This window comes from Solanum tuberosum, unplaced genomic scaffold, assembly GCF_000226075.1.
Source record: "Solanum tuberosum cultivar DM 1-3 516 R44 unplaced genomic scaffold, SolTub_3.0 scf00252, whole genome shotgun sequence".
NCBI classification, from domain to species: domain Eukaryota; kingdom Viridiplantae; phylum Streptophyta; class Magnoliopsida; order Solanales; family Solanaceae; genus Solanum; species Solanum tuberosum.
The window spans coordinates 649,318-676,171 of record NW_006239175.1 but is presented as its reverse complement, the minus strand read 5'-3'; the positions used below and the strand labels follow the sequence as shown (position 1 = coordinate 676,171).

Sequence of the window (26,854 nt, the reverse complement as noted above, 5' to 3'; positions counted from 1 at the left end):
TTGATATTTCACTATCGATCTGTAATGTACTTTGTCCTTTGATCTATTGTCAAAACAACATTGTATTTCTTTTATGAAAAATCTCAAGTAGGCTTTTCCCTATCTGTTGCAAAATGGATACACATTGAGTGTCCAAAAAACAAGCATGAGGTGAAATACCACAAAGAGAAGTGTATCCAATAAAACTGTTATTTGGTAACTTTCTTAAATAAAAAGTTTCTATTTTCAGATTATTTTAACAAAAAACCTCTATACAAAGGAATAAAGATCATGTCTTATCTTATTTGTAAATTCAAATGCAATTGGATGGAACACTATCTATAGAATACAAATATGAATGAACAAATAAGTTGAAGATTTGAGTTAGTTTGTTCCACCCGCTGGCTAATTTGCTGTGTGGAGTCAAGGGGGTCAGTCACTTGTTATCTAGGCACAGAAATTGGTGTCCGGGGACTCGGTAGTCCCATATGTGCAATTCTAGGTGATAGCCTAATGTTTGGGCTTGGCCTTGGTGAGGGGATTGGACCAGAGAAGTTGAAGCCTCCATTGACCACCCGAGGCGACAAATTAACTTGTTCAAGTGCTCGGAATTGTAGTTCTGTAGGGTAATCCCTAACGCAGCCAATACGAGGTCCAGTTCCACTTGTCCATTTGCTAGACAAATGTTTGGAGAAGCTAAATGCTTGTGCTTTCTTATTGATGATGATATCCTCTGGTTTCTTGGATTTCGATGTGCTTCTTTCTTCAGATTCTTCAACAATTGAAAGATCAACAGATGGTTGGCTGTTTGACGCCTCTGATAGATTGTCGTCATCAACTGCACATCTCTGTATAAGAAAATAAATCATGTATATGACAGTTAGCAATGTTGTTGAACATAACACCATATATATAGTACGTCAACTATTTCAACATTTATGTACCTTAACATTTGTAAGATCAACTTTGTGCTCTTCAAGAAAGTTAATGAACTCCTTGAAGTTCTCTTCAGTTGGGTGATAATGACCACTGTATGGCCAAATAGCCTGCAGAAGACAACATATACATAGACAAGATAAGTATATTTATCTTCGCTATGGATCTGTTTGTTGTGTATATGGATATTGTTGGATAGTTAGTTAATTACCTCCAGAATTCCAGAATGAGCAACTAGTCTTCCAGCAGCTGTGATAGCACCACCTGATAGAAAACTCGAATGTTGAAATGTGCCCTTTTGCTTCTTTCCTACATACAATGTTCTTGTTGTGCTAAGAACAAATATCGACTTTGAACCCTCTACTGACTGAACTAATACACCACTTTGTTTATATACAAGCTTCCCATTCTCAATGACTACTTCATATGATTCGCGCTCCTTCTGAAATTGTAAAGCATAAGCAATTAAGTCAAAAAGAAGTTCAAACACATCTAATGATCCATAGACAAAGTATACATCCGGTTAATTAAGTTGCATAAGAACTTACTGGTCCGAGATACTTGATGCATTGATGGTGCAATTTTGTCCTTGGACATTTCTCGAGGTTTATTTCTTTCCCATCTCCAACGTCCAACCTTAATCGCAAGAAAAAAAGAAGGGAACACTGATCAGATTGGAGAAAATTTCTCATGGAACACTACAAATTCAACTTTCTCAAAAATTTAGTATGTTATATTCGCGATGAAGTACTCACCAGTAGAAGAAAGGCTGAGAGCTTTCGCTCAAAAACCACAAATCATAATAAAAGTGCAAGTTATGGCCATATCGGTGTCGTGGATCAATCTACACAGAAACAAAACGAAGAGTCAATTGCTAGATCATACGAAAACTTAACTTAGCTAATATGAAAGAAAAATCACTTATTTTCCCAACTTACAGCTTCTAGCCAATGCTGCAGAGCCAATTTTTGAGCCTTTTCATCCTTGGACAATCCTTTTCCAACCTTAGCAGCTCTTGTACGTGCTCTAGCCCATCGAGAAACAGCAGTTTCCGGCTTTTCAACGTTGAAAAATGAAACAGAACTTCTCTTCAAAGCTGCAAAATCTAATGCCTTCCACCTACATACATATACGACTTCTTCAATAAACATAAAATTGAAGAGAAAACATGTACACAAACACAAAGATTGAAATGGAACAGGATTATTATAACACGAACCATAATTCTTCTACAACAACAGCACAATCAGCTAGATTTCTTCTAGTCCTGTAACTCTTGTATACTTTTTGAAGCTTAACAGCTGCAGCATCGAGTTCGCAAACAGGTCGTGGTGAAAATATGATAGCAGGTTCAGGAAGGGCGACAACAGAATCTTGAACTTGAACCAGATTTTTGAATGACAGTGTTGTCTGTAGCATAAGTTTTAGAGGCTCGCAATTTGTTACATTTATCGAATTCTTCTTCTTCGTCGTGATGGTTTCTGACTCTCTTCCTTTAAAACTGTTTGTTCTTATCACTGTCATCTTTCAGTTTACCCCCAACTATTCTTTACAATATAAGATTAACACAAGAACAAAGGAAAACTTTGAAACTTTTTTTATTTATTGTCTTTAAAAATCTTTAAGTTTTTTTCACAAAGATATCTCTTGACTATACAATCTTGGTAGTTATATATATGAGAAGATTCAAGCGTGGATTTGTGGAAAATATAATTAAAATTAGCAAGTGGACCAGGGAACTGTACTGTAACTGGTCTTTTTTTGTTTTTCCTTTTGTGGTCGTCTCAGTTTGAATTGACTTATTTTTATAATTTTAACTTAAAATTAAGCGTTTATAAGCACTTTTAAATGTAGTAAAAAATTTCAAAAGTATTTAATATAATTATTTTAATTTAAAAATATTTAAAATTAGTCAATTCAAACAGGTATCAACTGGTTTTTAAATCTACCGTACAGCGTACTGTGAACAGGAAATTGGAAAAGATATAAGAAAACAATTTTTTAAACTTTGTAACCCACGAGTTGTTTGATCAATTCAAAGTTGTGAAATTTCACTTTTTCTAACCCAAAAAATGAGACAATTTTAAGACTTTTTTGGAAAAATTAGGTGGTCAAAGAAAGTAAGCTCTAGGAGGTTTCTTGCATGTAACCCAGCCACAAGGACTCTTGTTTTCCCCCCAGAAAGAAAGAAAAGAAATTTTTTAATTTTCTAGTGAAAAAATTCTTTTCAAATTCTTGGACTTTACATTGAAGGTAAAATCTCAACCGTCATCAATAATGATTGTGATAAAGAGATAAATATTTTTTCATTTTTAATCAAAGATATCGGATTCAAATCCCCCTTGATATTGAGTTGCCTTTATTAGGAAGTGTTTAACCCTCCAATATAGGAGTCATCGGCACAAATTTAAATTTAATCAGACTCCAATATGAATACCATCGTAATAGTCAACTACTTGTCGAGAAGGGTCATGTAACGCGCCATAAATAACTAAACTCTGACGTGTCGACGTGTTGTTTTGGTTTATCTCCATCTGTTTTCCTCATCTTCTAATGTTGAACAACCCCTGGCCTTAACTATGTTTTTTATATATAAACTATATAGTATATTATTAATCAATTTATTTTCTAATAATAGTTGATTGAATCTACTAATTTAAAATGTGCAATTGGCTTGAGTAAAAAATCTATTTTAGATAAAAATGAATTAGGATATTATTAGTACGGCATGGAACAATTCCAAAAAAGATTTGTTCTAAACTGAAAAATGTGAACATGATTATTCAGATTCATATTTGGTAAACCTTTTTCAGTCTTTCTATTTTTACGTGTGTTCTCACTAGCTCAAGTACTATCATATTGTATTTTATGCACGAAAATGTTTTAGCACGTGAAACAAGAAGTTTCAAACACCTTGAATTCTGTAATTATATCATACAGGCAATATACAAGACTGAATAGCAAAATTCCTAATTTTGTTTTATTTATTTATATTTGTAAGGTCCGTTTGATCATATGAGATAAAATTGTGATTTGAAATTATGAAATGAAATTGAACTTTGTATGGACATACAAATTGAATTTTTAAGTTGTATTGTTTGATCATAAACAAAAACAAATCTTACAAGTTGTGAAAACTATTAAAATCACCTCAATTTTTTTTAGACAACTTTACCAAATAAACAAAAGTTCATAACAAAAGTATAATCAACTATCACTAAGTTATTCTAAGAAAAATAAAATATTTATTGATCGAACTTTAATTTAGTTCAATAAAAATGTAAAATTGAACATGAGTTATAGTAATCTATCAATTCTCTAATAAAATTGAACATGGTCAATGTCATTAGTAAATAGTAAATATATCTTGATGTTCATATTCCATTAATAATTATCAATCCTTTAATATTCTTGCAAAAGAATATGCAAATATAAAATGATGGATTTTATTTTTACAAAATATAAATTTGTGGGATAATTTTTACGCTTATTGCTAGAGTCTATGTCGTTGGGATAAGGGTCATTATATTTGATCTCCTTATATGATTTTATACAATTTTCTTTTGATAAACTAATTTTTGAAGTCGATTAATTTTTTATTATGTAAATAAAGCATGATTCATCCTAAATTATCATTTTCAATGTGGGCTCTATCTGATATCTTTGCTGCTTATGAGATAGTTGTCTTAAATATGACTTCGATAACTTTCTGATGTTAGGTCATCATATTAAACTGTTCACACTCGAAATGTCTTTGCATGAGTATGAAGAGTCCCATATCTTCGTTGTTTATAGGATAATATAATTTAAGTATAATTTACATAAATTTCATTAGTGATAAGAGCTAATTACATTATATTATTTCTCCTTTTTTTTTAATTATCAAAATCCCTTAAAATTGATGGATTTCGAATACATTACTAGACTTCTGGATACATCCCTTAAAATTTAATGAATTTCAGATACATCACTGACTTCTGGACATCACTGAACATCCAGATACATTGGTGAGCGATGTATCCAATAGAGGAGATATGTACCAGAGAGGGGATAGGACATCTGAATACATCACTGAATTTCCGTATACATCAGCAAACATCCAGATACATAAGTGAAGAATGTATCAGAGAGGGGAGGGATGTATTCGAGAGGAGGATAGGAATGTATCATCGAGAGGGAATTTTTAATTTTTTTTAAATGATAGATAATTTTAAATATTAAATAAATATGTATTAAGTAATTTTTCCATCATTTAAAGCATCTTCATCTCTTAAGCTAATTTTCTAAGTTTCAGTATACACGAACATATATTATAAGTTGGAGCACCTAGTAGTATTAATAATGGTCAAAATCAAAAGAGATTGGTCATGAGTCAATGCAAAATTATGACCATTTTGGATTCCTAAGATATTTAAAAGAGGACTGACCATACCCTGTTAGGCAGTAGGAGTTATGTTAGGGCTGCCAGCCGTATTTTGAGGTTTTGGGAGAGTAGATGAGACGTTAAGCATCGTTGATTAGTTTAGTCAACCTGCTACGCATCCCAATGAATAAATTAAATATATAGAAATATTTTGGGAAACTTACATAAATTTTATTACTTAGAGATACTTTAATTTGTAATATTATGTATTTATTATATTTTGATGCGTCTATATACGTGAGGTTAAAATTAGGTATATTTTGTTCTCAATACACTGTAACCAAGATAATTCACATGCTTCTGGAACACATAACAAATCTCGTTTGCCTCCTCCCATCGCGCTCAATACCCTCCAATGTATCTGAGGATCGACTGGAATATATGATTATCTTGTTCGTCTCCCTTCCCATCTCGTTCCCTTTTTTCTCTATTCTAGTGTATCTAGTAATAAATATGTATTTATCTAGGTGTACTTTTTTTTAATATGCAATAGAAAACTCTTAATTGGTGATAAAAATGTGATAAGTGATAAAATATGTAATATTTTAAAAGTATAAATCATAATAGTGTATGTATAGTAGAGTATATTCTAACGGACTCAAGTTTTAGACCGTACATAATTTGCCCATTTTATATAATCTTTAGATATACTTTTTCACTCATTAAGAAGTTATTAAGAAACATATTGTTAACTCCGTTTCTCTTATTTTCTGTGAATTCTAATTTGTTTTTTTAGACAGGTGGCGAATTATGCTCCTTTTTTATTTTAAATTTAAATTGGATGGGATTAGAAGAAGACCATCTCAAAATTTTCATTGTTGAGATTTTTTAGTACATTTCTTTAAAGTTGAATCTAAACTTTTTAAATCATGTTGATTGTTAGTCGATAAATTTGAATCAATTATTGGATTTGAAGTTCAAATTGTGAGGTAGGCATCTTTGAATCTCGAAACTCAAGAGATGTCATATAAATTAGAATACAAAATGAGTATATATTTATATTTCGCGTAAAAAGACTTAATTTGTGTTTGACCTATTGGAACTGCATGCATTGCATTCTGCTTTGTAGAACAACACAGGGGCGACTCTTTGCTTACAAAAAATGGGTAAATTGTGCATTATAGCAAATTAATAATTCAAAATAAATGATATAGACAGTTTCATTTAATTTCAATTCGGAGCAAACTTTTTGCCATTCACCTCTCTCCCCTCTTTCTGGAATCTCGCTCGCCACTCTCCTCTTTTTCAGTTAGCTGATCTCTCTTGCCTCTCTCACTTTATACAAACACAAATGTATAATTTATGTTTATGTTTGTGTTTGTATAAAGTGAGAGACACTGTATATACAAATATATATCTCTCCATCCTATACACTTATGATTATACAAATACAAATCTTCCCCTGTCCAATTTTCTTTTGACTTTCTTTTTCTCACTTTATACAAACAAAAATTATACAAAATACAATGTATAATTTGTGTTTGTATAAAGCGAGAGAGATTTGATATACAAATACAAATGTTTTAACTTGATTCAATTGTATACGAATTCAAATTTTATGCAGTTATACAAACATATCATTGATACGTATATAGTAGTTACATATATACAATTATATAACTGATATACATATACAATTCACCTCTCTCCACTCTCTGCCCTCTCTCGCTCGCCACTCTAGCCTAAAACAGAAAACATATACATATACAAACGCAATTTTCATAGACACATACAAATTAGAGCCCAATTTATACAAATCGCCACGATTTATACAAATCAGATGCTCCATAGCTAGCATAATTTGGCTATGGAGCGCAAATAGCAAAATTACAATTATTGAGCGATAATATGATTTTTATTTTTGCTATTCCTAAAATTTACTCTACAGAAATTGAGGCATATGTCTTAGGCCTCCAATTTTTGGGCCTCAATTATTTATTAAGAATAAATTTTGTGTTATTAATTATTTATAATAAAAAGAATCTCTTTTTAAAAAAATAATTCTATTATTTTATTCTCTTTAACTTCACTCAAACAGAAGAAATCAATTCTTTTCAATTTTCGCTAGCACTCATATTATTTATCTTCTTGCATTCTCTTTCATCAAATCTTTGATAATTTAGAGTATTAATGTTCCGTAAACAATATGAGTAAGTAGTAAAAAATTATTGAACAAAGGGAAATTGCAAATTCTTTTCTTATTTCTTCTTAAATTTTTAAGCATTACAATAAACATACTAAAGTAGGTATACCAAGTTATCGACTTCTTGAATCAAATTTTATGGTTCTAACTCTTATCTTTATTTAAAGTTTGTCAACTTATTTACTTATAGAATTATGTTAACAATTCATATAATGATTGCCTCAGTAAAATGATGTTTTCCAATGTTTAATTGATGAAATCTTACCTAAAACTAATAATTAAATTTTTTTTTTTTGAAGAAACGGAAAAGGGTTAAATATACCCCTGTACTATTGGAAATAGTTTAAATATACCCTTTGTTATACTTTCAGGCTAAATATACCCTTCATGTTATACTTTTGGCACATATTTACCCTTATAACTAACAGAGGGACACGTGGACGGGTAAGATTAAAAGAACTCATCCAATTTAAGTCATACCTGATTATAAGTTAACCCGCCCCACCAAATCAATTTTCCCCAACCCAATTAATATTACCCAACCCAATTTAAACTTCAAACATAAAAAATCTAATGAAGGTGTTATATTTTGTTTATGATTTGAAAAAGAGTGTCCAGGTTTATGTTTAGATGAGTTTGGGTCTTCTAACTTGGGTTCTGCTAATATGTTACCTCTACAAGTTAGAAAAATAAATTTTAAATAAATACATATGACATTTGTTTAGACTTTAGGCTTCTAATTAAAATTTCACTTTAGACCTCTAATTATGTTGAGCCGCCTCTGTCCCCGACCTCCAAACTCCTCAACTGCTTTCTACAAACAACAGTTTGTTCCTTCTTAGCAGCCTAAGTTGTTAGAGTAGTTTTATTACTAATACTTGTTTATTTACCAAGACCAATAATTAGAAAAATTGATCATATCTTATGAAGACCTGAAATAGACGGATTACCAACTGCAGCCTACCATCATTTGACTTCTTATTAGTTATTATTACTATATTATATGTGTTTTTATATTATTCTTGTCAATTAATTGAATCCAAGACCAGTTGACCATTAACTTCTAATTTCTATATTATTGCCTTCCACGAACCCCGATAGAATCTTTAGGAACTCACCAATGAATGAAACATTTTATAATTATAAACAAATTAAATTGCAAAGTGAATGGTATTAGGTATACACGGATCTATTGACTTTAATACAAATTCATCAGTAGGGATTGACATCGAATTAGGACGCACATTCAATTAGTTCAAAATGTAATTGACATCGAATTAAAGAGCACATTCAATTAGTCCAATCCATTTTGGACTAACTTGATTCAATTTACAAGAATTTTGTTTCATAAGTAATATACGGTCATCAAATAAAATTTTGTTTTATATAATTCGATCTAATTTTTAGTCAAATACTATTGAACAAAATGAGAAACATAAAAAAAAAAAAAAAAATATTTTGAATATGCTATTAAACCTCTTTCAATCAAACATAATATACTTAAAGCATGGTAACTAGCTAATTGTAATTTATGATGAGTTCTATAATAAATGAAAGCCAAAACAGGTTTTAAAAGGGACGTTTGCCCTTCCATCAATAATATATACAAGTAAAGAAAAAAATATTTGAGGATAACAATTCTTTAGTGCACCGAAGAACAAAACTTTATGAATTAGATTTTGGGAAAATTTCATAAATAGCTAAAATAGGAAACATAATAGGATTCCTTAACTATAATGATCCGGTGGGTCATTTTTGGAAATTTTCATAAAATAACCATTTTGCCTCTCTCGATATTGACCCCGAGTTATTTCTGTTTGAGTTGTGAAAGTCGGGTTCGAACATTGAGTAAAAAGTTGTGAATTTTTGTTCGTTTTGAGTTTGAAAGACTAAAGTTGTTAAAAAGTGGGTTTTCAGTGTTTTTTGGAGTTTCGAGTGTCGGAATGAAATTTCATCGATTTCAGCAATCCTGGAATGTGGAAATCGGTCTATGAGAGTTGTCGGTTTTAGATTCGGAGTCTTTTTGAGGATTTGAGGTCCTAAGTTGAAAATTTGTGAAATTTTAGCATTTGGATTGACTTTGATCAACATTGGGGGTTCGGATGCTCGGATTGGAATTTCGAAAGTTCTGTTGGATTCAGGGGATGATTGTAGGCCTAAGTGAGGTCTTGGTTGATTTTTCAGAGGTCCCAAGCTTGTTTTGGTCTTTTTAGGCGTTATGTTAGTTTCTTGTGACTTTCACGGATGTCAGGTAAAGGAGACCTCAAATTCGTAATTTGGCGGTTTCATTGTGTCCGGAATGTTGAGTTTAGTCAATTTGCATATATGGTTTGAGTGTACAGATTCCGTATGAATCTCAAGGGTCTATTTGATGATTTGTCTTTTATTGTGTTTTACTGGTGTCTGCAGGCTTCGCTTTTGCGAAGACTTGTTCACATAAGCGAACTTCGCAAAAGCAAAGGAGCCTTCGCTTTTGTGATAGGTGCCACTTTTGCAGGGTACGCAAAAGCGAACTTATGGTTCTCTTTAGTGATGTTCACTTAAGCGAACCTGAGTTCGCTTTTGCGACATCTGAGAGAGGTTTTAAGCAAAAAATTTGGGGTTTAAGTCCTATTTTCCTTTTTTGACCTTTGTAAAACCCTTGGAGGTAGGGGTGTACAAAACTGAATCGAAAACTGAACCAAACCGCAAACCGAGAAAAAAACTCGACTAGTGGTTGGTTTGACTTGATTTGGTATTGAAAAAAAAAATCGACTGTATTTGGGTTGGTTTGGTTTTAACTAAAAAAAATCAACCTGAGACCAAACCAACCTGAAATTATATATATAATTTTAAAATTTTATTTTATACATAAAAATATTTACTTTGATATAATTTTTAAATATTTCTTATACTTTTTCATAGTTTTTATCTTTTAATATATTATTTCAAGTTTGAAACTTAGAATTCTGAATGGTTCAATAAAGATTATAGTCCACATATGTTTGTAATTATAATAAAGCTTAAATCAAAATCAATTTTTTTTCCCGAAATATTGCAATTTATTCATCTTCCATCAAAAAGTACATGTTGATCTGTAGGAGGTTACAATCAGTGAATTACTCCTCCCTAGCATGAAGGATACCAAGATCCTGTATGAGATGAAATAAATACAAAAGACAGTTTAGACAATGGCTTTCTAAGTACAAAGCCTGCGTGCAAAAAGTTACAAGTCTAAACATCCCAAGGTCCATCATGGAGGATCCCAGATTAAATCTTGCTTCTTCTTTTGCCTGGTTCTGAAACTAGTCACTCCCCATCTGTCCATGGTCATGAGTCCCTTCACTTTAGCAGGGAGTTCTTCAAAATATTCGTAGAGTATGTTGCCAGGGCTCGAAAAGCTCGTGGAGGCTAGTGCATCAGCTGCCTGATTCGCCTCCCTGTAACAGTGGTTTAAGATGAAACCCGTAGTTTCCATGTGATTTTTCAGCTCATTTACTTCTTCCAGTATTCTCCAAGGGGTGACACTCGAGTTGTTCACACAATCCACCAGCAACCTAGAATCGCTCTCTGCTAAAATGAATTCATGTCCACTACTTATGCACCATTGAACTCCATACAACAAGGCTTTTGCCTCTGCCCAGTTGCTAGTTCCTTGGCCAAGGTTCAAAGAGTAGGCAAAAACTAGTGAGCCTGAGTGATCTCTGATCACTCCCCCACCTCCACAATAACCATCCTTGCAGCTACCATCCGAGTTAATTTTCACAAAGCTGATGGATGGCTTCAACCACTTAACTTGAATGAAGTTTGTGGCGTTGATCTACTTTTCATCAGACAGACAATGGAATCCCAATTTGGATCTACATTAATCAACTTGAACTGGTTTTTCAAAAGCCCAGCAAGAGTGCTAGAAATATTGTTGATGGTTTTCCTTGTATTGTAGAACTCTTTACCATATTTAGCATCACATCTAGTCTTCCAGAGTTCCCATATAGTTATGGCTGGTAGGCATTTCTTGATCATATCAAGGACTGGATTTTTAGTTTTCCATGTTCACCAATATTTGATCAAGAGTCTAAATGGGACGTTAACACATGGAATGCCCACAGGACCACATAAGGTTGACCAAATCCTTTTAGCAAAATCTCCAGAGCAGCTGAACTGTTCAATGTCCTCTTCTTGAGGTATTCTGCAACAACAGCATATCGAGGCAATAGATATTCCCATTTTTGAGAGTCTAGAGTTCATAGGGATTTTATCTCTTAGAACTCTCCACAACATGAAGTTCATCTTGAGGGGAACTTTTTTATGCCAATTTTTCTCATCCAACCAGTTCCCAATCTTCTTCTGCCTCAGCATCTGCCAGGCTGAGGACACTGTGAATTTTCCATTTTGTTCCGGAGTCCATATAGGTCTGTCATCTAGTGCCAGATTCAAGTTTATCTGCATATCATGAATGTGATCTATCACTATGGAAGGTAGGAAGATGTCCCACCCCCTCCAATGCCACTGGCCATTGATGTAAAGCTCTGACAGTTTTTGTTCTCTTGGCTTTCTGTCTTTATGGAAAAATTGCCAAAGAGCTCCAAATCCTGTCCAGTTGTCTTGCCAAATTGATACATTTCCTCTACCTATCTTCCAGAGAATGTGTTGATCCACAGTACTTTTGATTTTGTACATGGCATTCCAGGAGTGAGAATTTCCTGAGTACCATCTCTTAATAACAGGGTGGATTCTTAAACAATATTTGGCCATCAGAAACTCTTTCCACAGTGAATTTGTAGTCCTCAGTGACCACCATTGTTTCACAGTGAAAGCCTTGCAGTTATCTTGAAGTCTTCTAAAGGAGGCACCACCTTCATCCCAAGGATAGCACATGGATTCCCAAGATGCCCAGTGCATTTTTGTTTTCTCACTGCTTCCACCCCATAGGAATCTGTTAAGCATTTTTTCCATTTGATTGAGAACCCCAATAGGTGGATGGATTGCTGCAAATGAGTGAACTGAAAGTGACATTAGGACATGTTTAATAAGAACAACTCTTCCTCCTATTGAGAGGAATTTGTTTTGCCAGCCCCCAATTTTGTGAAGAATTTTGCTCATCATCTCTGAGAACAAAGCATAATCTTTCCTTCCTTCATACAAAGGGCAACCCAGGTATTTGATTGGTAGACTTCTGTAAGTCATTCCAGTTATTTCTTGAACTCTTTGTCTAGCTTGCTCATTTTCTTTGCTGGAAAGTGAGACACTGGACTTTGATTTGTTGATCTTCTGTCCAGATACTCTTTCATAGTTGTTGAGTGTCTCCATCAGCAGATCCAGAGATCTCCTACAACCACTGGAAAATAAAATGACATCATTAGCAAATGCTAAGTGGTTAATCCTAGGCCCCTTTTTGTTCATGCTAAAGCTAGAGAAATCAGTATTGTTGTTCAATTCGTTGAGTTTTAAGGAGAGATATTCAGCACTAATCACAAACAAAGCTGGAGAAATAGGATCTCCCTGCCTTAAGCCCCTCTTGGATTGGAAAAAATCATGTCTATTGCCATTAACAATTAAAGAGTACCAATTACTAGAGATGTGCCTAAAGACCATGTCAATCCATATTTCACAAAAGCCCATTTTTCTCATAAGGATACAAAGAAAAGGCCAAGAAACTCTATCAAAAGCTTTCGTCATGTCAAGCTTAAGCACAACATTTCCTCCCACATTTAGAGAGTCTAGGTCCTGGATGATCTCTTGAGCAAGGAGAATATTTTCAGTAATAGATCTACCTTTAATGAAATCACTTTGGTTCTTACTGATCAGGGATGTGAGAATCTTGTTGAGTCTAGAGTTAAGCACTTTAGAGAGGATTTTACTGATTACATTGCAAAGACTAATAGGTCTCATGTCAGAGAATGTTGAGGGTGATCAACTTTAGGAATCATGACAATATTAGTATGGGTAAGCCATTTAGGGAGATTAGCACCACAAAAGAAAGATTGTAAAGCCTTAGTAACCTCGGGGGCTACCACTCCCAACAGGTTTGAAAAAGCTTAGCTGTGAATCCATCATGCCTAGGGGCACTATCAGAATCCATGGTCATGAGGTTATTTCTGATCTCCTCTTCAGTTGGAAGCTCAATCAGGTCTCTGTTGATCTCATTGGTGATAGTTGTGTTGATACACTCTAGGTCTTGGAAGTCATTATACTCAGGAATATGGCTGAATATTCCTTTAAAGTATTTAACCCCTGCCTCTGCAACCTTTTCATTACCTTCCACCCATTCATGGTCTTCATCCATGATCTTATTAATTCCAATTCTCCTTCTTTTGTCTGTGATGGTTTTATGGAAGTATGAAGTGTTGGTGTCTCCGTCCACTAGCCACCTCACTCTGGATTTCTGCCTTAGGATGTTGGCCTGAGTTTTCAAGTAGAACACATACTCAACCTTTTTCTTACTGAGACTTGCTCTTATGGATGGAGAGTTGTTGTTCTGGAGAGCAAGTTCAAGATTGTTGATCTCTTGCTCCAACCTCTTAGGGACTTCGAAAATGTCTCCATAGGTGTCTTTAGACCAAGTACTTAAAAGGCTGCCAGTCCTTTTAAGCTTTTGGTGTAGTATCCACATTGGGTTCCCTTGGCATTCAAAGCTCCATATCTTTCCCATGACTTCCAAGAATTGAGGGTGGTCTGTCCAAGCATTAAGGAACTTGAAATATTTGGTAAACACCTTTTCTGTATTAGTGAACTGGATTAGAAGAGGGGCATGATCGGAACCTGATATAGCCAGATGAGTGACAGTGGTTCTATTGAATAAAACAAACCATTCAGAGTTGTATAACATTCTGTCAAGTCTCTTCCATATTGTGTCTGGAGCACCTCTGTTGTTGCACCAGGTGTAAATATTTCCTACAAAACCTGCATCTTGAACCCCTGTGTCTTCCATGAAATTAAGGAAGTCAAAGCTCTTCTCCAGCCTATAAGGAGTTCCGCCGAGCTTTTCCTCCACTTTGGCAATAACATTGAAGTCCCCCATTATACTCCATGGGCCTTGTATGTTGTTAGAGACAGATACTAGGTCCTCCCAAAGTGTTCTTCTCAGAAATGTCCTGCATTTAGCATAAACTAGAGTCAAGTGAAACTTAGCTTCTGAGTTAACATGATTAGCATAATAGGTGACATGTTGAGTGGTGTCATGAAGGATATTAATATTGAAATCATTTGTCCAGAAAAACCAAATTTTATTATTGACATTAGCATAGGAGCCTTGCATGTCTAGCATTCTCATATAATGAGTTATATGATCAGCATTGACAAAGGGTTCTTGGAGGCTAATGAGGGAGATGTTATTTTGATTTTTGATTATTTTGAGCCTATCGAATGCGCTTAGAGTTTTGACACTCCTAATATTCCAAGATAATGTGTTAATCATTGGGAACTATTAAGAGTGGAACTATGCATATGCATTTGTTTTTTGTTAACTACATCCACCATGTAACAGTCCTTATCAATTAAGGTTGTTCCTTTGGTGATTAGTTTAATAGGGACAGTAACAAGATTAGAGTCAATTGAACTGCTAGTATTTGAGATAGGAAGTTCTCCCTGAGTTTCTCCAATGAGATTTTCGGGGTCTTTCTCCATCTAATTGTCTTGAATGTCATGGAAGTGGTCCTCTTCCATTTCCTCCTCTGAAGCTGACTCATAGTGGTTATAGTCATCCTTCATTTTGCTAGTTGTTTCTGGCTCATTTTTTTCCTTTAGATATTTGTTTTTCTCTTTACCTCGGTCGATTCGGTCTAGGGATTCCTCCACCTCTTTGTCGATCCTGTTAGTAGTCTGAAGGGGATCTTTGTCCTTAGTTTGGGCCTTTTCCTCTTTGTAACCATCATTTTTGTTGGCTTTATGAATGTCCATTTGTTGGTTAGTATCTTTGTTCCCTTCTTCCTGATTTCCTTTCCTGCTTCTTGTTCTCCTTTCATATTTCTGGTTGTTGGTTTCAGTAGCTTTCTTTTGCACTCTAGCTTTTCTTAAAGAAGGATTTTCTTATGTCATCTTTGGTGTGGCACTGACTTTCCTCTTTCCTCTAGCTGTTTCAGTCTTGTTTATTTCTTGAGCTTTGAAGGTGATACCGAATATCTTAGGTTGTTCCTGAATGTTGTCCAGAACCTTATCTTCCTTCCCATTTCTTGGGAGGTCAACTTGGTTGCTAGATTCTAAACCAATCTGTCCCCCCTGATTATTTTCCCCCGACGTCTATTTATTTCCTTTTCCTTTAGTCACTGTTGTCCACCCTTCATCATCCTTTGTGTGACACTTTGTTCCCCTATCTTCATCTTTTTTCATGGTTGCAGATGTTCCTCCTTTGTTAAATTGTACAGGAGGCTCATTAGTTTCATGAAGATTCTCCTTTGTCTTTTGTTGGGATTTTAGTATATTCACATTCTCTCCTTCTTCACCATTGTTGTTACCTCTAAGCTCAGGGTGAAGGATTCTGCAGTTGGTGTCATTGTGACCTTGGGCCTTGCAGTAGCTGCAGTACTCTGGGACGTTTTCATATTCCACTCTTTGTTTGATAGACTCCAGCTCTCCATTCTCATTTTTTATCACAATTTAGATTTCAGCAATTTGAGCCTTTGTGATATCAATTTCCATCTTGATTTTTGCTGTGGTTGGTCTAGTTTTGGAGAGAGTGGCTTTATCCGAGATAATTGGGACCCCAATCGGAGCAACAATTCTACAGAGTGCATCCCATTCGAAGAAGTGCCATCTCAGGTTTGGCAGGTTAATCCAGACGGGAGCTAAGGTGGTTTCAGCCTCCGGAACAAAATCAGATGTCCATTTCAATAATTTCGTTTGGAGATTACAGAGGGTGAGAAAATTTTTCCCATATATATTTCTATGGTCCTCCTCTAGGTCGAAATCCAAGAAAACATGATGCAAGTTGTAGGCTCCTATCTTAACTGAGCCTTTAAGTTGAATATTTTTCTTGAAATCGTTTCTTATTTTCTTAATTGATGGTCGAATCCTTGTAAACTTACCTATAAGGGTAAGCTTGCAGGTTTCAGCCAACATATCATTTTCCTCCTTCGAGAAAGTTACAATTGGGTTTCCTTCTTTCAGGTCATAGGATCTATGAGGAAGACGAATCTTCCTTCTTGATCCACTGCCTCCATATCTTCCCAGAGCTGCTGCAAAGTTGATCGAATCTGATTTGCCGTTTAGGGTACTTAGAGGAGAAGCTATGTTGAGTTTGTTCAAAGGGGGGGAATCTGTTTGTCGGAAATTGGGGGGGTTAGGGGGGTTCGAAACATGTTTCCTGAGTTCTTCTGAGTTCCCATGAGGAGCTTCGACGATCGGAGCTCCCGATTCCGACCGTTAGTGGTCGTGATTGTTACCGTTAGACTGCCGTTTGATAAAAAGTGGAGAGAGGATTTAGTGTTGTTTGCAGAAAGCCACTATCAGGTAGAAGCTGTCTATTTTCCTACATCAATCAAAATCAAATTAATACTAATGCAAAATGAAAATCAATTCAACACTAAGAATAACAATAATATTGAATATTTGTTCTTTGGATTTACATTGGTTTAGACAATTCAAATACATAATCTAATTTTAATTTCCTTTCTTATTTAGTCATGTAACTAAGTACTTATTAAACTTATTTTAGCATGATTTAGTACTTTTAAATTATTGATCATTTTCATTATGACTTGCTAATTTGCAATATTGTTTTACGTGATTTCATTTATTATTATTTTTTGTTGGTATATTTTCGTGTTCATTACTCATATCATATTTTGTGTTATTTTCTTAAGAAACATCTTAGATAGTTGTATTTTGGTAGGACTAAAGAAATATTTGAAGTACAAGTAAATTATATGTTTGTATGAATACTTTACCGGAAAAACTCGAAAAAACCTGAAAATCCAAAAAACCCAAAAAAATCCGAGTTTTATTGGTTTGGTTTGGTTTATAGATTTAAAAATCTGACACAAATGGTTTGGTTTGATATTTGAAAAACCCGAACCAACCCGGTCAGGAATTTCAAAGAGATTCCTTTTGCTAAATCATTTGGATAAGCTTTTGTGACCCTAAAACTTCATTTTTCACTAATCATTTATGAATTTTAATATCAAAACTTGAGATTTTAATTGGCAAATGGCAAGGTTTTTCAAGAACTTGAGTTCTAAACTAAACTGGTGATTGTGATATGATTTTAAGTCCTTTTTCGAAATGGTTTTCATCAATGAGTTTCAAATGCCTTGGATAATATTTAAGATTTTTTGGAATTGGGTTTTTGAGTTGATTGACCCATTTTTCAAAGTGTTTTTTTATATGGGTATTGTTATTATCAAAATCTCATTGTGATTACTTGATTGAATTAGATTGTATGGTTTTAGACATTGTCTGGAAAGGGAAGATTCAAGTCTTGAATTGACTAATTGATTGAATTGAAGCAAGTAATCTCCTTAACCTTGTAAATCTAGTAAAATCGTGTATTTCCCTTCATTGTGTATATTGAGGAAGAATGAGAATGAGGTGATGGGTTCGTTGTTCCACTTGATTAACCTTAATAAATAAAAAATAGATTAATGAAAAGGCAACATGTTGATCATAATGCTTTGTGAATTGCCTTATTGTGGACCCTATTTGGTTGATTGATGAAATGCTTTGATGACATTAATGTGTACTTGAATCTAGGGGTGAGCATGGTATGGTATATACCAAATTATCATACCATACCAAAAATTTAATACCGCGATTTTAGTATTGTGGTATTTGGTATGACATATGATATACATTTTAATTTTTTTGGTATTTGGTACGGTATTTAGTATCTAGAAATAACATACCGAAATACCGAATATCATACCGAAGTATATATTTTAATAAATAACATATATATATATATATGTATTACTAAATACTAACAAGTATGCAACCTCATATTAGTATAAACTAAATGTTTAGAAGTTGAAACTTTGACTACTCTATTTTGATTAAAATGTAGTTGAAATTTAATTGATTAACAAAAGGAGTTGTTTGTACTTTATTTTGGATATATATTTCTACATTTGTAATGTTTTAGTATGATACAATAGAGACCCTTTTTTAATTATCGATGTCATAATACTCTATTATACGAGTATATATTAGAGAAAAGACATAAAATCACCATTGAAGTTGTCACGAATTTTTAAGAAGACACTTTAACTTTGCGGGTGTCCTATTACCCCATTGAACAACTTTAAAATAGTATGTATACCCCATTTTCAGTCAATACCACTTATACAAAAATATTTGTAAGTCACGCACTAACAGTCTCTTGCCACGTGTTAAAAGTAATTTTTAATTATTTTTATTTGATTTCTTTGCTTTTCTTTTTCTGTTTTCCTTTCTTCTTTGCCTCAATTTCTGTTCTTCTGCTTAGCCATTTCCTTCATCGTCGCTGCAACAGTCGTCAATCCCGTTGTGGCATGACCGATTTTGCGGCAGCACTACCAATTATTTGTCAAACTACCACCAATTGATTTATTTATGAAAATAAACACCTTCAAATAATCAAAATATAAATACTCAAAATATCACCAAGTTAAAATCTAAAATTTAAATCACCACATTCTCCCACTCCTTACTCCCAAATCGAGTTTCCCATAGTTTCACTACTCCCAAATCTCAATCTTGTATTGTAGGAGGAAAAAAATCACTGAACTAATTTTTGTTTTTCAAAAAAAGAAGAAGAATAAGAATGAACACATAACATTAGTTTAGAAAAAACAATGAGTAGAAAGGAAAAAGAAAAAATAAAAAAGAAAAAAAATGAAGGAAGACATGGATGCTCCAAAAAATATGTGTAAGTTAATGATGGTAGGGAAGATGAGAAAAATATTTGAAAAAAAAAGTTGTAAAAAATTAATACATGAGTTTTTTATGTTTTTTCTCTCAAAATAAGTCAAATTAGGAGTGCCACATGGCAATTTTACGTTGGTCTGAAGTTGTATCAAGAGTCCTTCACGCGCCCATATTTCGTGACAACACGAGTGGTATTAAAATTAGTCAAAAGAGTATATTTATTGTGGATTTAGATGGTTTCGTGGGGGTAATAGGACACCCGCAAAGTTAAGGTGTCTTTTTGAAAATTTGGAAAAAACTTCAGTGGTGACTTTATGTCTTTTCTGTATATATTAGCCAAAGTTGAACAAATAATGGTTACAGATTTACCATACCATAGAATACATAAACCAAACTTCAAAATACCGAACCATACCGAATTAAATTGGTATGTTAATAGTATAATGTTTTAAAAACTGAATACCAAAATTACGGTATTGAAACTGTCAAATACCGTACCATACCGTGCTCAACCCTACTTGAATCGCTTGAATTTTTGTCTCTTCTTTATGATGTAAAATTTCATATGTGCATTGATATTATTGTACATCGTGATTAGACATGTGATGTTATGTCGAAGGGAAATGGTTTCAACATGTAATATGATAGAAAGCCGAAGGGAAATGGTTCCAGCTAGTGATAATGTGCCAAAGGAAAATGGTTTCGGCAAGTAATGTAATATAAAGCCAAAGAGAAATGGTTCCGCCTAGTGATATGATATAAAATCGAAGGGAAATGGTTCTGACTGGTGATAATGTACCGAAGGAAAATGATTCCAGCAAGTAATGTGACATAAAGCCGAAGGGAAATGGTTCCGACTAGTGATATTCTGTCAAAGGAAAATGGTTCTGATGAGAGTTGACTATTATTACTTGATGCATTTTGATACTTGTGATTGATCTATTTGTTACTTGTGATTTATCTACTTGTTATTTGTGATTGACATACTTGATACATGTTGATTGTTGAATTGTAACTATTGAACTATTTGGTTAAGCCTTATGAACAATGTATTGTAAAACTGTTAGGTTGGGATGATTTCTATGCAAGTTGTAGTTCGAAGAGGTTCGGTTGGGATGAATAAGTATTCGATGTATAGCTAGTTTGCCTTATTTATTTGGTTACTTGCTAAGTACCGTGTTGGTTGGTACTCACTCTTAGCTTCTACACTTGAATAGGTTATGAGCTCGGTACCGATTACTGTTCTTCTTTTCCTATTTCTGAGGCTTGTCAAAGAACTTTCGAGAGGTAGTTGCTTGTCATCTCGATGGACTCTCTTGTTCTTATTTTATGCTTTGTTCTAATATTGAATCAAAGACATTGAGACTTGTAATTATCTTTCATTTATGCACTTTATGTATTCCTGGTTTGTACACGTGACAACCAGGTTTTAGAGTTATAATAGAATGAATAAGTTTTCTGCTTTTATCTTGTTCTTATTTTACTTTCAATTTTCTTTCATTTTGTTAGGTTGAGGTTGACTTATTTTGGTGGGAATAGACAAGTGTCATCACACCTATTTTTGAGTCGTGACAAATGGTATCAGAACCCCAGATGCATAGGTCTCACGTGGTTACAAGCCAAGTCTAAGTAGAGTCTTGAGCAACGGTACTAAGACATTTGCACTTATCTTCGAGAGGCTATGCGGACTGTTAGGAAACTTTCTTTGGTTCATTCTTTCTTATCGTGCTTGGTTACCTTCGGTAGAGCTAAGTTTCCACATGTTGTTTTGGTAGATACCAAAGACCATAGCTTCTGTTTCCAGTGGTAAATGAGAGGTAGTCCCCGAGGCAGTTGTTGAGGCCCTAACTAAGGGTAGAGGCAGAGCCCAAACTCGAGGTCGTGCTCATGGAGTAACACCGGTTAGAGGTCGTTACCGTGAAGTGACACCAGCTAGAGGTAGAGCTAGAGATGTTTCTCTTAAGCCACATGTTGAGGTTGCTGAGGACTAAGTTCTTCCCGAGTTGGGAGCTTCTTTGTTTCGGGAGACTTTGTTGAGGATGATGGGTGTGTTGGAGAACTTTTCTCAGAGTGGTGCAACAGGTACGCCACAGGGTTCTTAATCGAGGGTAGGGGTGCAGACTCTAGGTTAGCAACAAATTCTAGATATTCATGATTAGGTGGGTGAACCACTAGTGGTTTCTGTACCGGTTGTTGGTGAACAGATCGTTTCTGAGGTCATTCTGACAACGGTGGATCAACAATGTTATAAGAGGTTTTAGAAGATGAAACAACCCCTTTCAGGGTTGTAAGAGCGAGGATACTCATGAGTTCTTGACTTTGTGCCATGAGATGCTTGAGGCAATAGGTATGATTGATACTTGCGGTGTTCGTTTATTGCTCTTCATGTGGACCCACCAAAGAGTGGTGAAGGACTTATGTGAGATTTAGGCCAATTGGATCTCCTCCAGCGGAGTGGATACATTCTCCAATGCTTTCTAGGACCGTTTCATCCCTTGGAGCGTGAGAGAGGAGAGTCGATTAAGGTTTGAGGGCTTGGCATAGGGAACTTTGTTTAAGACTGAGTATGAGGCTCGTTTTTGTGAGTTATACAAGTATACCATGACTATTATTTTAGATGAGGCGGAGAGAGTCCGCATGTTTGTGAGAGGGTTGACTTTGTCGAGGCAAAATTGATGGTTAATGAGGATTTCGAAGACCCCAAAAGGGCCCGATTGTCCAATTAGTTTTTGGTGCCTCTTTTGGAGGTAAGGGTTCACATAAAGTTAGCAAATCTTTTTAGCGTCAGGGACCTGATCGCGCATCTATGCCAACAGTTGAGAGTGGAAAGGCATCCCAAGGATCCTATGGTTCTGGCTAAGGTGGCCATGGTAACTTATCTAGTTCAGAGCAACAATTATCCATTCCGAGGTCTTGTTATGGGTGTGGCAATACGTGTCATCTAGTTTAGTAGTGTCCTTTGCAGACTCACACAGGTCCAACATACTCATTCAGCTACTCCAGTTAGAGATTTAGCACCTCCTGCCAGGGGTCGAGGCTGAGGTCAGTCTAATAAAGGCATCAGGGCTTCTGGTAAGGGTGTTATAGCTCTACAGAGTGAAGGTTAGGGTTCTACTCAAACTAGTGGTGATCGAGAGGGACAATGTTATGCTTTTTCGGGGAGGCCTAAGGCCGACAGGTATTGTCCAGTTTTCCATTGACATGCGTATGTATGGCTTGATCCGTGTCTACTTTCTAGTATGTGTCTACCTATTGCTGTTGGATTTGATATGATGTCTGACAGCATGATAATGCCTATTGATGTTTCTACAACAGTGGGTGAGTCCTTAGTGGTTGATCGAGTGTATCGATCATGTGTTGTTTCCTTGACTGGATATGATTCTTGGGTAGACTTGATCATTCTGGGGATGGTAGACTTTGATATTATCTTGGGTAGGGATTGACTTTCATCGTATCATGTTATTCTTGATTGTTATGCTAAGATTGTGACCTTAGTAATATCGTGTGTCTGGAGAGTTGAGTGGACGGGTGCTAGTGGTTCTTTTCCTAGCAAGGTTATCTCCTATATTCGAACCTAGAGATTGGTTGATCGAGGGTGTTTGGCCTTCATTCGGGACACTAGTGTGGAGCCACCTCACATGGATTCTTTACCCATGATTCGAGAATATGCAACTGTCTTTCCTACTAATCTTCCAAGTGTTCCTCCTGATAGGGATGTTGATTTTTCCATTGACTTGGAACTAGGCACCAAGACTATCTATATTTCTCCTTATCATATGGCTCCAACAAAGTTGAAGAAATTAAATGATCAGTTGCAGGATTTGTTGAGTAAGGTGTTCATTCTCCTTTGTGTTTCCCCGTAGGGTGCTCCTATGTTGTTTGTGAGGAAGAAGTATGGGACCATGAGAATGTGTATTGATTATCGATAGTTGAACAAAGTGACAGTGAAGAACAAGTATCTTCTTCCTTATATTGATGACTTATTTGTTTTCTAAGATTGATTTGAATTCCGGCTATCATTAGCTGAAGATTAGGAAGTCATATATCTCCAAAACAGCTCTCAGTATAAGTTTTCGGTAATATGAGTTTGTTGTGATGTCTTTCGATTTGAATAATTCCTCTACAATGTTCATGGAGTTTATGAACGGGGTGTTCCTACTGTATTCCTTAGTAATAGTGTTCATTGATGACATCTTGGTGTACTCCGAGAATGAGGAGGACCATGTTCGATACTTGAGGACTGTGCTTCAAAGATTGAGGGAATAAAAACATTACGCCAAGTTCTCAAAGTACGAGGTTTGTCTTGATTCTGTTGCATTTCTGGGATACATGGTGTCCAAGGAGGGTATTCGGGTGGATCCAACAAAGATTGAGACAGTTAGAGGTTGGACCAAGCTTACTTCAGTTATTGAGATTCAGAGTTTTATGGGACTTGCGAGCTATTACAAATGATTTTGTCAGAGCTTCTCTACCATTACATCTCTTATGACCAGATTGTCTCGATAGAGTGTGAGCTTTCGGTGGTCTGATGAGTGTGAGGAGAGCTCAAGACTTTGTTCACTTTGACTTTACCCGAGGAGGGTGTAGACTTCACAGTTTATTGTGATGTTGATGAGTCGGGGATTTTGAATCATTTAGGGCTTAATATTTAAGGAATTAGTGTCCTCAATGCCTATTTTATGCTCATAATTGATATTAAAATGTTAATTTGCAGCAATGAAGGCAAAAAAGCAAGGCAAGGACATTACAAGGTAAAAAAAAGCGAAAAAAATTAAAAAAGTTGAAGGAAAGCAAAGCTGGTACTTGACAAAACCACTCGGCGAGTCGCCAAGTGGACCTTCAGCTTGCCCAAAGTTCCAATAGGCCAACCCATGGTCAAGACTAACTTGGCGAGCAGATTTATGGTTCAGCGATGCGCCGAATGGATCGGCGAGGTCAATCTCGATCGCCTAAAGTTACAGAAAAGAGGTGGTGAAAGGCTAACACAAGAATGCGATGGAAAGGAGGACTCAACGTATCATCGACCAGGTCGGCGGAGCCCGACTTACTTTGCCGAGTGACTCCGATGCTGAAATTCTGGGAACGTATAAATGTGATATTTAAATGGAGAAAAAGAGTTCCCACATTGTCCAGTTCTGAGTTTTTGATCTTCAACATTCTAAACAGTGTTCTTACACTTTTTTAGTAGAGACTTAGTGTTTATTTGATTTTTAGCTTCAATTTGAGCATCTGGAGACTTGCGGATTGTTGCCCAACCTAATGGAAAACATAGTTGGTAACAATTTCTTGTTCTTTATTATGTTTGGCTAAAACCTCCATTCTTGGGGGTGTTATTATGTAGTTTAATGTCTCAATTAGCTTATGGGTGTTAATATTTACTTATTTTATTGTTGATTCGAAGTGGGTTCAATTAATAGTTTGTGTTTAAATTGATGAATTGTAGTTGCAAATACAATTCTAGTTTAGTACTCTAAGCTTGCTTGAGAAAAAAAGTATTAGAGTTAAAACTATTAGTTGATGATTGTAGTGATTGTGTTGTTACGTATTTAGCTTGAGAAAGTGGGTCTGAATGTGATCCTACAAATTTAGCTTGAAAAAGTAGATTGATTAAGGTATTAGGTTGTTAATATGTGTTGTGCTTGTCAAGGTTCGAGAGAACTCGCTTGATTCATGATAGTTGATTGAGAAATGGTTATTACACCTAAAGCCTAACCTACCCACTGAGGTTTAACGACTTTTAGTAAATAATAATCACCCATTTTGCGAATTTGGTATTCTATTTATCGCACTCCCAAGAAACCCGCTCTACTTGTTTACTCCCGGTTATTTGTAGTTGTAAATTGGTTACTCAAATCCCCCTATTTGACATTAATTGTCAAAACCTTATGATTTAATTAATTGTTGTGAAATTTCTACTTCTACAGACAATTAGAACACTATTTTACTTCTTAATCGCATTTTTTATCGTATCACTCCCTGTGGGATCGATCCCAACTCTTAGTTGGGTATATACTTGTTAGCGACCGCCTACACTTAGAATCGGATGAAGTGTAGTTGAGGGTTTAGTTTTTGTTTTTGTTATTTGAATAACGGTTGTTAGATGTGCATGTTAAAAATTCAAAATTTGGGAGAAATAGGCAATTGGGTGAGCTCAAGTACCATTTGGCGAATCACCAAAACGGTCGGCGAGCCTGATATGGATCACCTTTTTGACCAACCTAAGGGTTGGATTTTTGGCAATTTCGGCTGACAAAAGAGTCATTCGGCGCATCACCGAATGGGTTGGCAACATAAGTGGAGACCGCCGATCGAGGCATGAACAGATGGATCAAAAGGGTTTCCAACTGTTTTAAATTCAAATCTCTCAATTTACATCATGTTTTGCTTGATATCTTCTTGTGGGTGTCATTGCTTGGTTGGAATTCGCATTTGCTTTCATATTTGTTTGCCTGAATTTTAAGTCTAACTACTTTTGAGGTTGGTGTCCCGAACTTGTTTTTATTTCTCACCTTTTCATATGCATGCTCGTATAATTGTTAGATCTATTTTATGATCTTGTGTATTTGGTTGATTGTGAACTATGGGCTACTGTTTATCGTGTTAAAATTCTGGTTTAGCCTTTTATATTTTGAATTTTGTGTCTTAATTGCTTAAAGTTTGCGGGTGTTTAGTTGTAGCATGTTGATCGACTGAATTTCCCTAATGATAGATCGGGTGACGTCATTCTTAAGGGCAAAAGACGTTGATTGGTCGATTTTAGACAAATCGAGGGAAGTTTGAGTACCCCGAGATCGATATTGATGTGGGTCTAGGTTTAATTGCATATGATAGGGCTTCAATTTCATTATCGTGGGCTGTGGATTGAAAATTGAAGGTCGGGGTCAAAATTTGGCACGAGAGACCAGTCGACGAGCTTAGTCGAGCTAGCCGAATGACTCGACGGTTCGCCAATTGACCCCTTGCATCGCCTTTTTGCTCTGAATTTTAGCTGTTGGATTCTGTAACATTCGGCGATACGCCTGAGCTCGCCGAATGCCCTTGGGAACGCCTTTCCTCAGCCTTTTTTTAAAATTCTTTTTGTGAAATTTGGTGAGCTACTTTTAGCTCGCCGATTTTGTTCGGCGACTCGTCTAGTGACTCTGAACCTCGCCAACTTGTTCTGAATTCTGTTCATTTTATTTCTATTACTTTTGGCGAGCTCTCTAAGGCTCGCCGAGCTGGTTGGCGAGTTTTTTGCAAATTTTAAAATCAATATTTCACTAACCTATTTCTGATACATTTATGGGATATGTGTTGTCTTGCTGACATGGCTAGACCCTAAGTGCCTAGGAAGAATGAACCACCTAGAAAGCGGGTAAGAGGAATAGTAATTGCCGAGGAGGCTGCCCCTCAATGATAAACGCGACCTAAACTTCCTCTAATTGGGGGAAAGACACAGCCAAAGGGAAGAAACCTACAGAGCCAAGCTTGAGTATTTCCAGCTCCAACATCATGGGGATACACTCCACCCACCTCACCACTTTGGAGTCTGATCGTGAGAACAATTCGGGGTTTAG

General features: G+C 35.4%; 2 protein-coding genes across 2 annotated transcripts; both read right to left on the bottom strand.

Moving 5' to 3' along the window:
- Positions 1 to 171: 171 nt before the first annotated feature.
- Positions 172 to 2,551, bottom strand: LOC102592495 (IQ domain-containing protein IQM4-like). The gene is made up of 7 exons (XM_006357648.2): positions 2,135 to 2,551; positions 1,854 to 2,034; positions 1,671 to 1,759; positions 1,464 to 1,551; positions 1,127 to 1,357; positions 924 to 1,025; positions 172 to 827 (listed from the first exon to the last, which is right to left on the bottom strand). The coding sequence occupies exons 1-7, from the start codon at positions 2,437 to 2,439 to the stop codon at positions 423 to 425; spliced, it is 1,401 nt and encodes a 466-aa protein (XP_006357710.1). The 5' UTR covers positions 2,440 to 2,551; the 3' UTR covers positions 172 to 422.
- A 10,919-nt stretch (positions 2,552 to 13,470) lies between these two features.
- Positions 13,471 to 14,481, bottom strand: LOC107062650 (uncharacterized). Its single transcript, XM_015313540.1, has one exon. The coding sequence runs from the start codon at positions 14,479 to 14,481 to the stop codon at positions 13,471 to 13,473; it is 1,011 nt and encodes a 336-aa protein (XP_015169026.1).
- Between the last annotated feature and the right edge of the window lie 12,373 nt (positions 14,482 to 26,854).

What these genes read in the sequence shown, in the direction of transcription:
- LOC107062650 (XM_015313540.1), bottom strand. Translation starts at nt 14,481, where the DNA reads ATGGGGGACTTCAATGTTATTGCCAAAGTGGAGGAAAAGCTCGGCGGA.
- LOC102592495 (XM_006357648.2), bottom strand. Translation starts at nt 2,439, where the DNA reads ATGACAGTGATAAGAACAAACAGTTTTAAAGGAAGAGAGTCAGAAACC. An exon ending in CTCATTCTGGAATTCTGGAG is followed by an intron (nt 1,026 to 1,126) that starts GTAATTAACTAA and finishes TGTCTTCTGCAG; the next exon opens with GCTATTTGGCCATACAGTGG. An exon ending in TTGATCTTACAAATGTTAAG is followed by an intron (nt 828 to 923) that starts GTACATAAATGT and finishes TTTCTTATACAG; the next exon opens with AGATGTGCAGTTGATGACGA.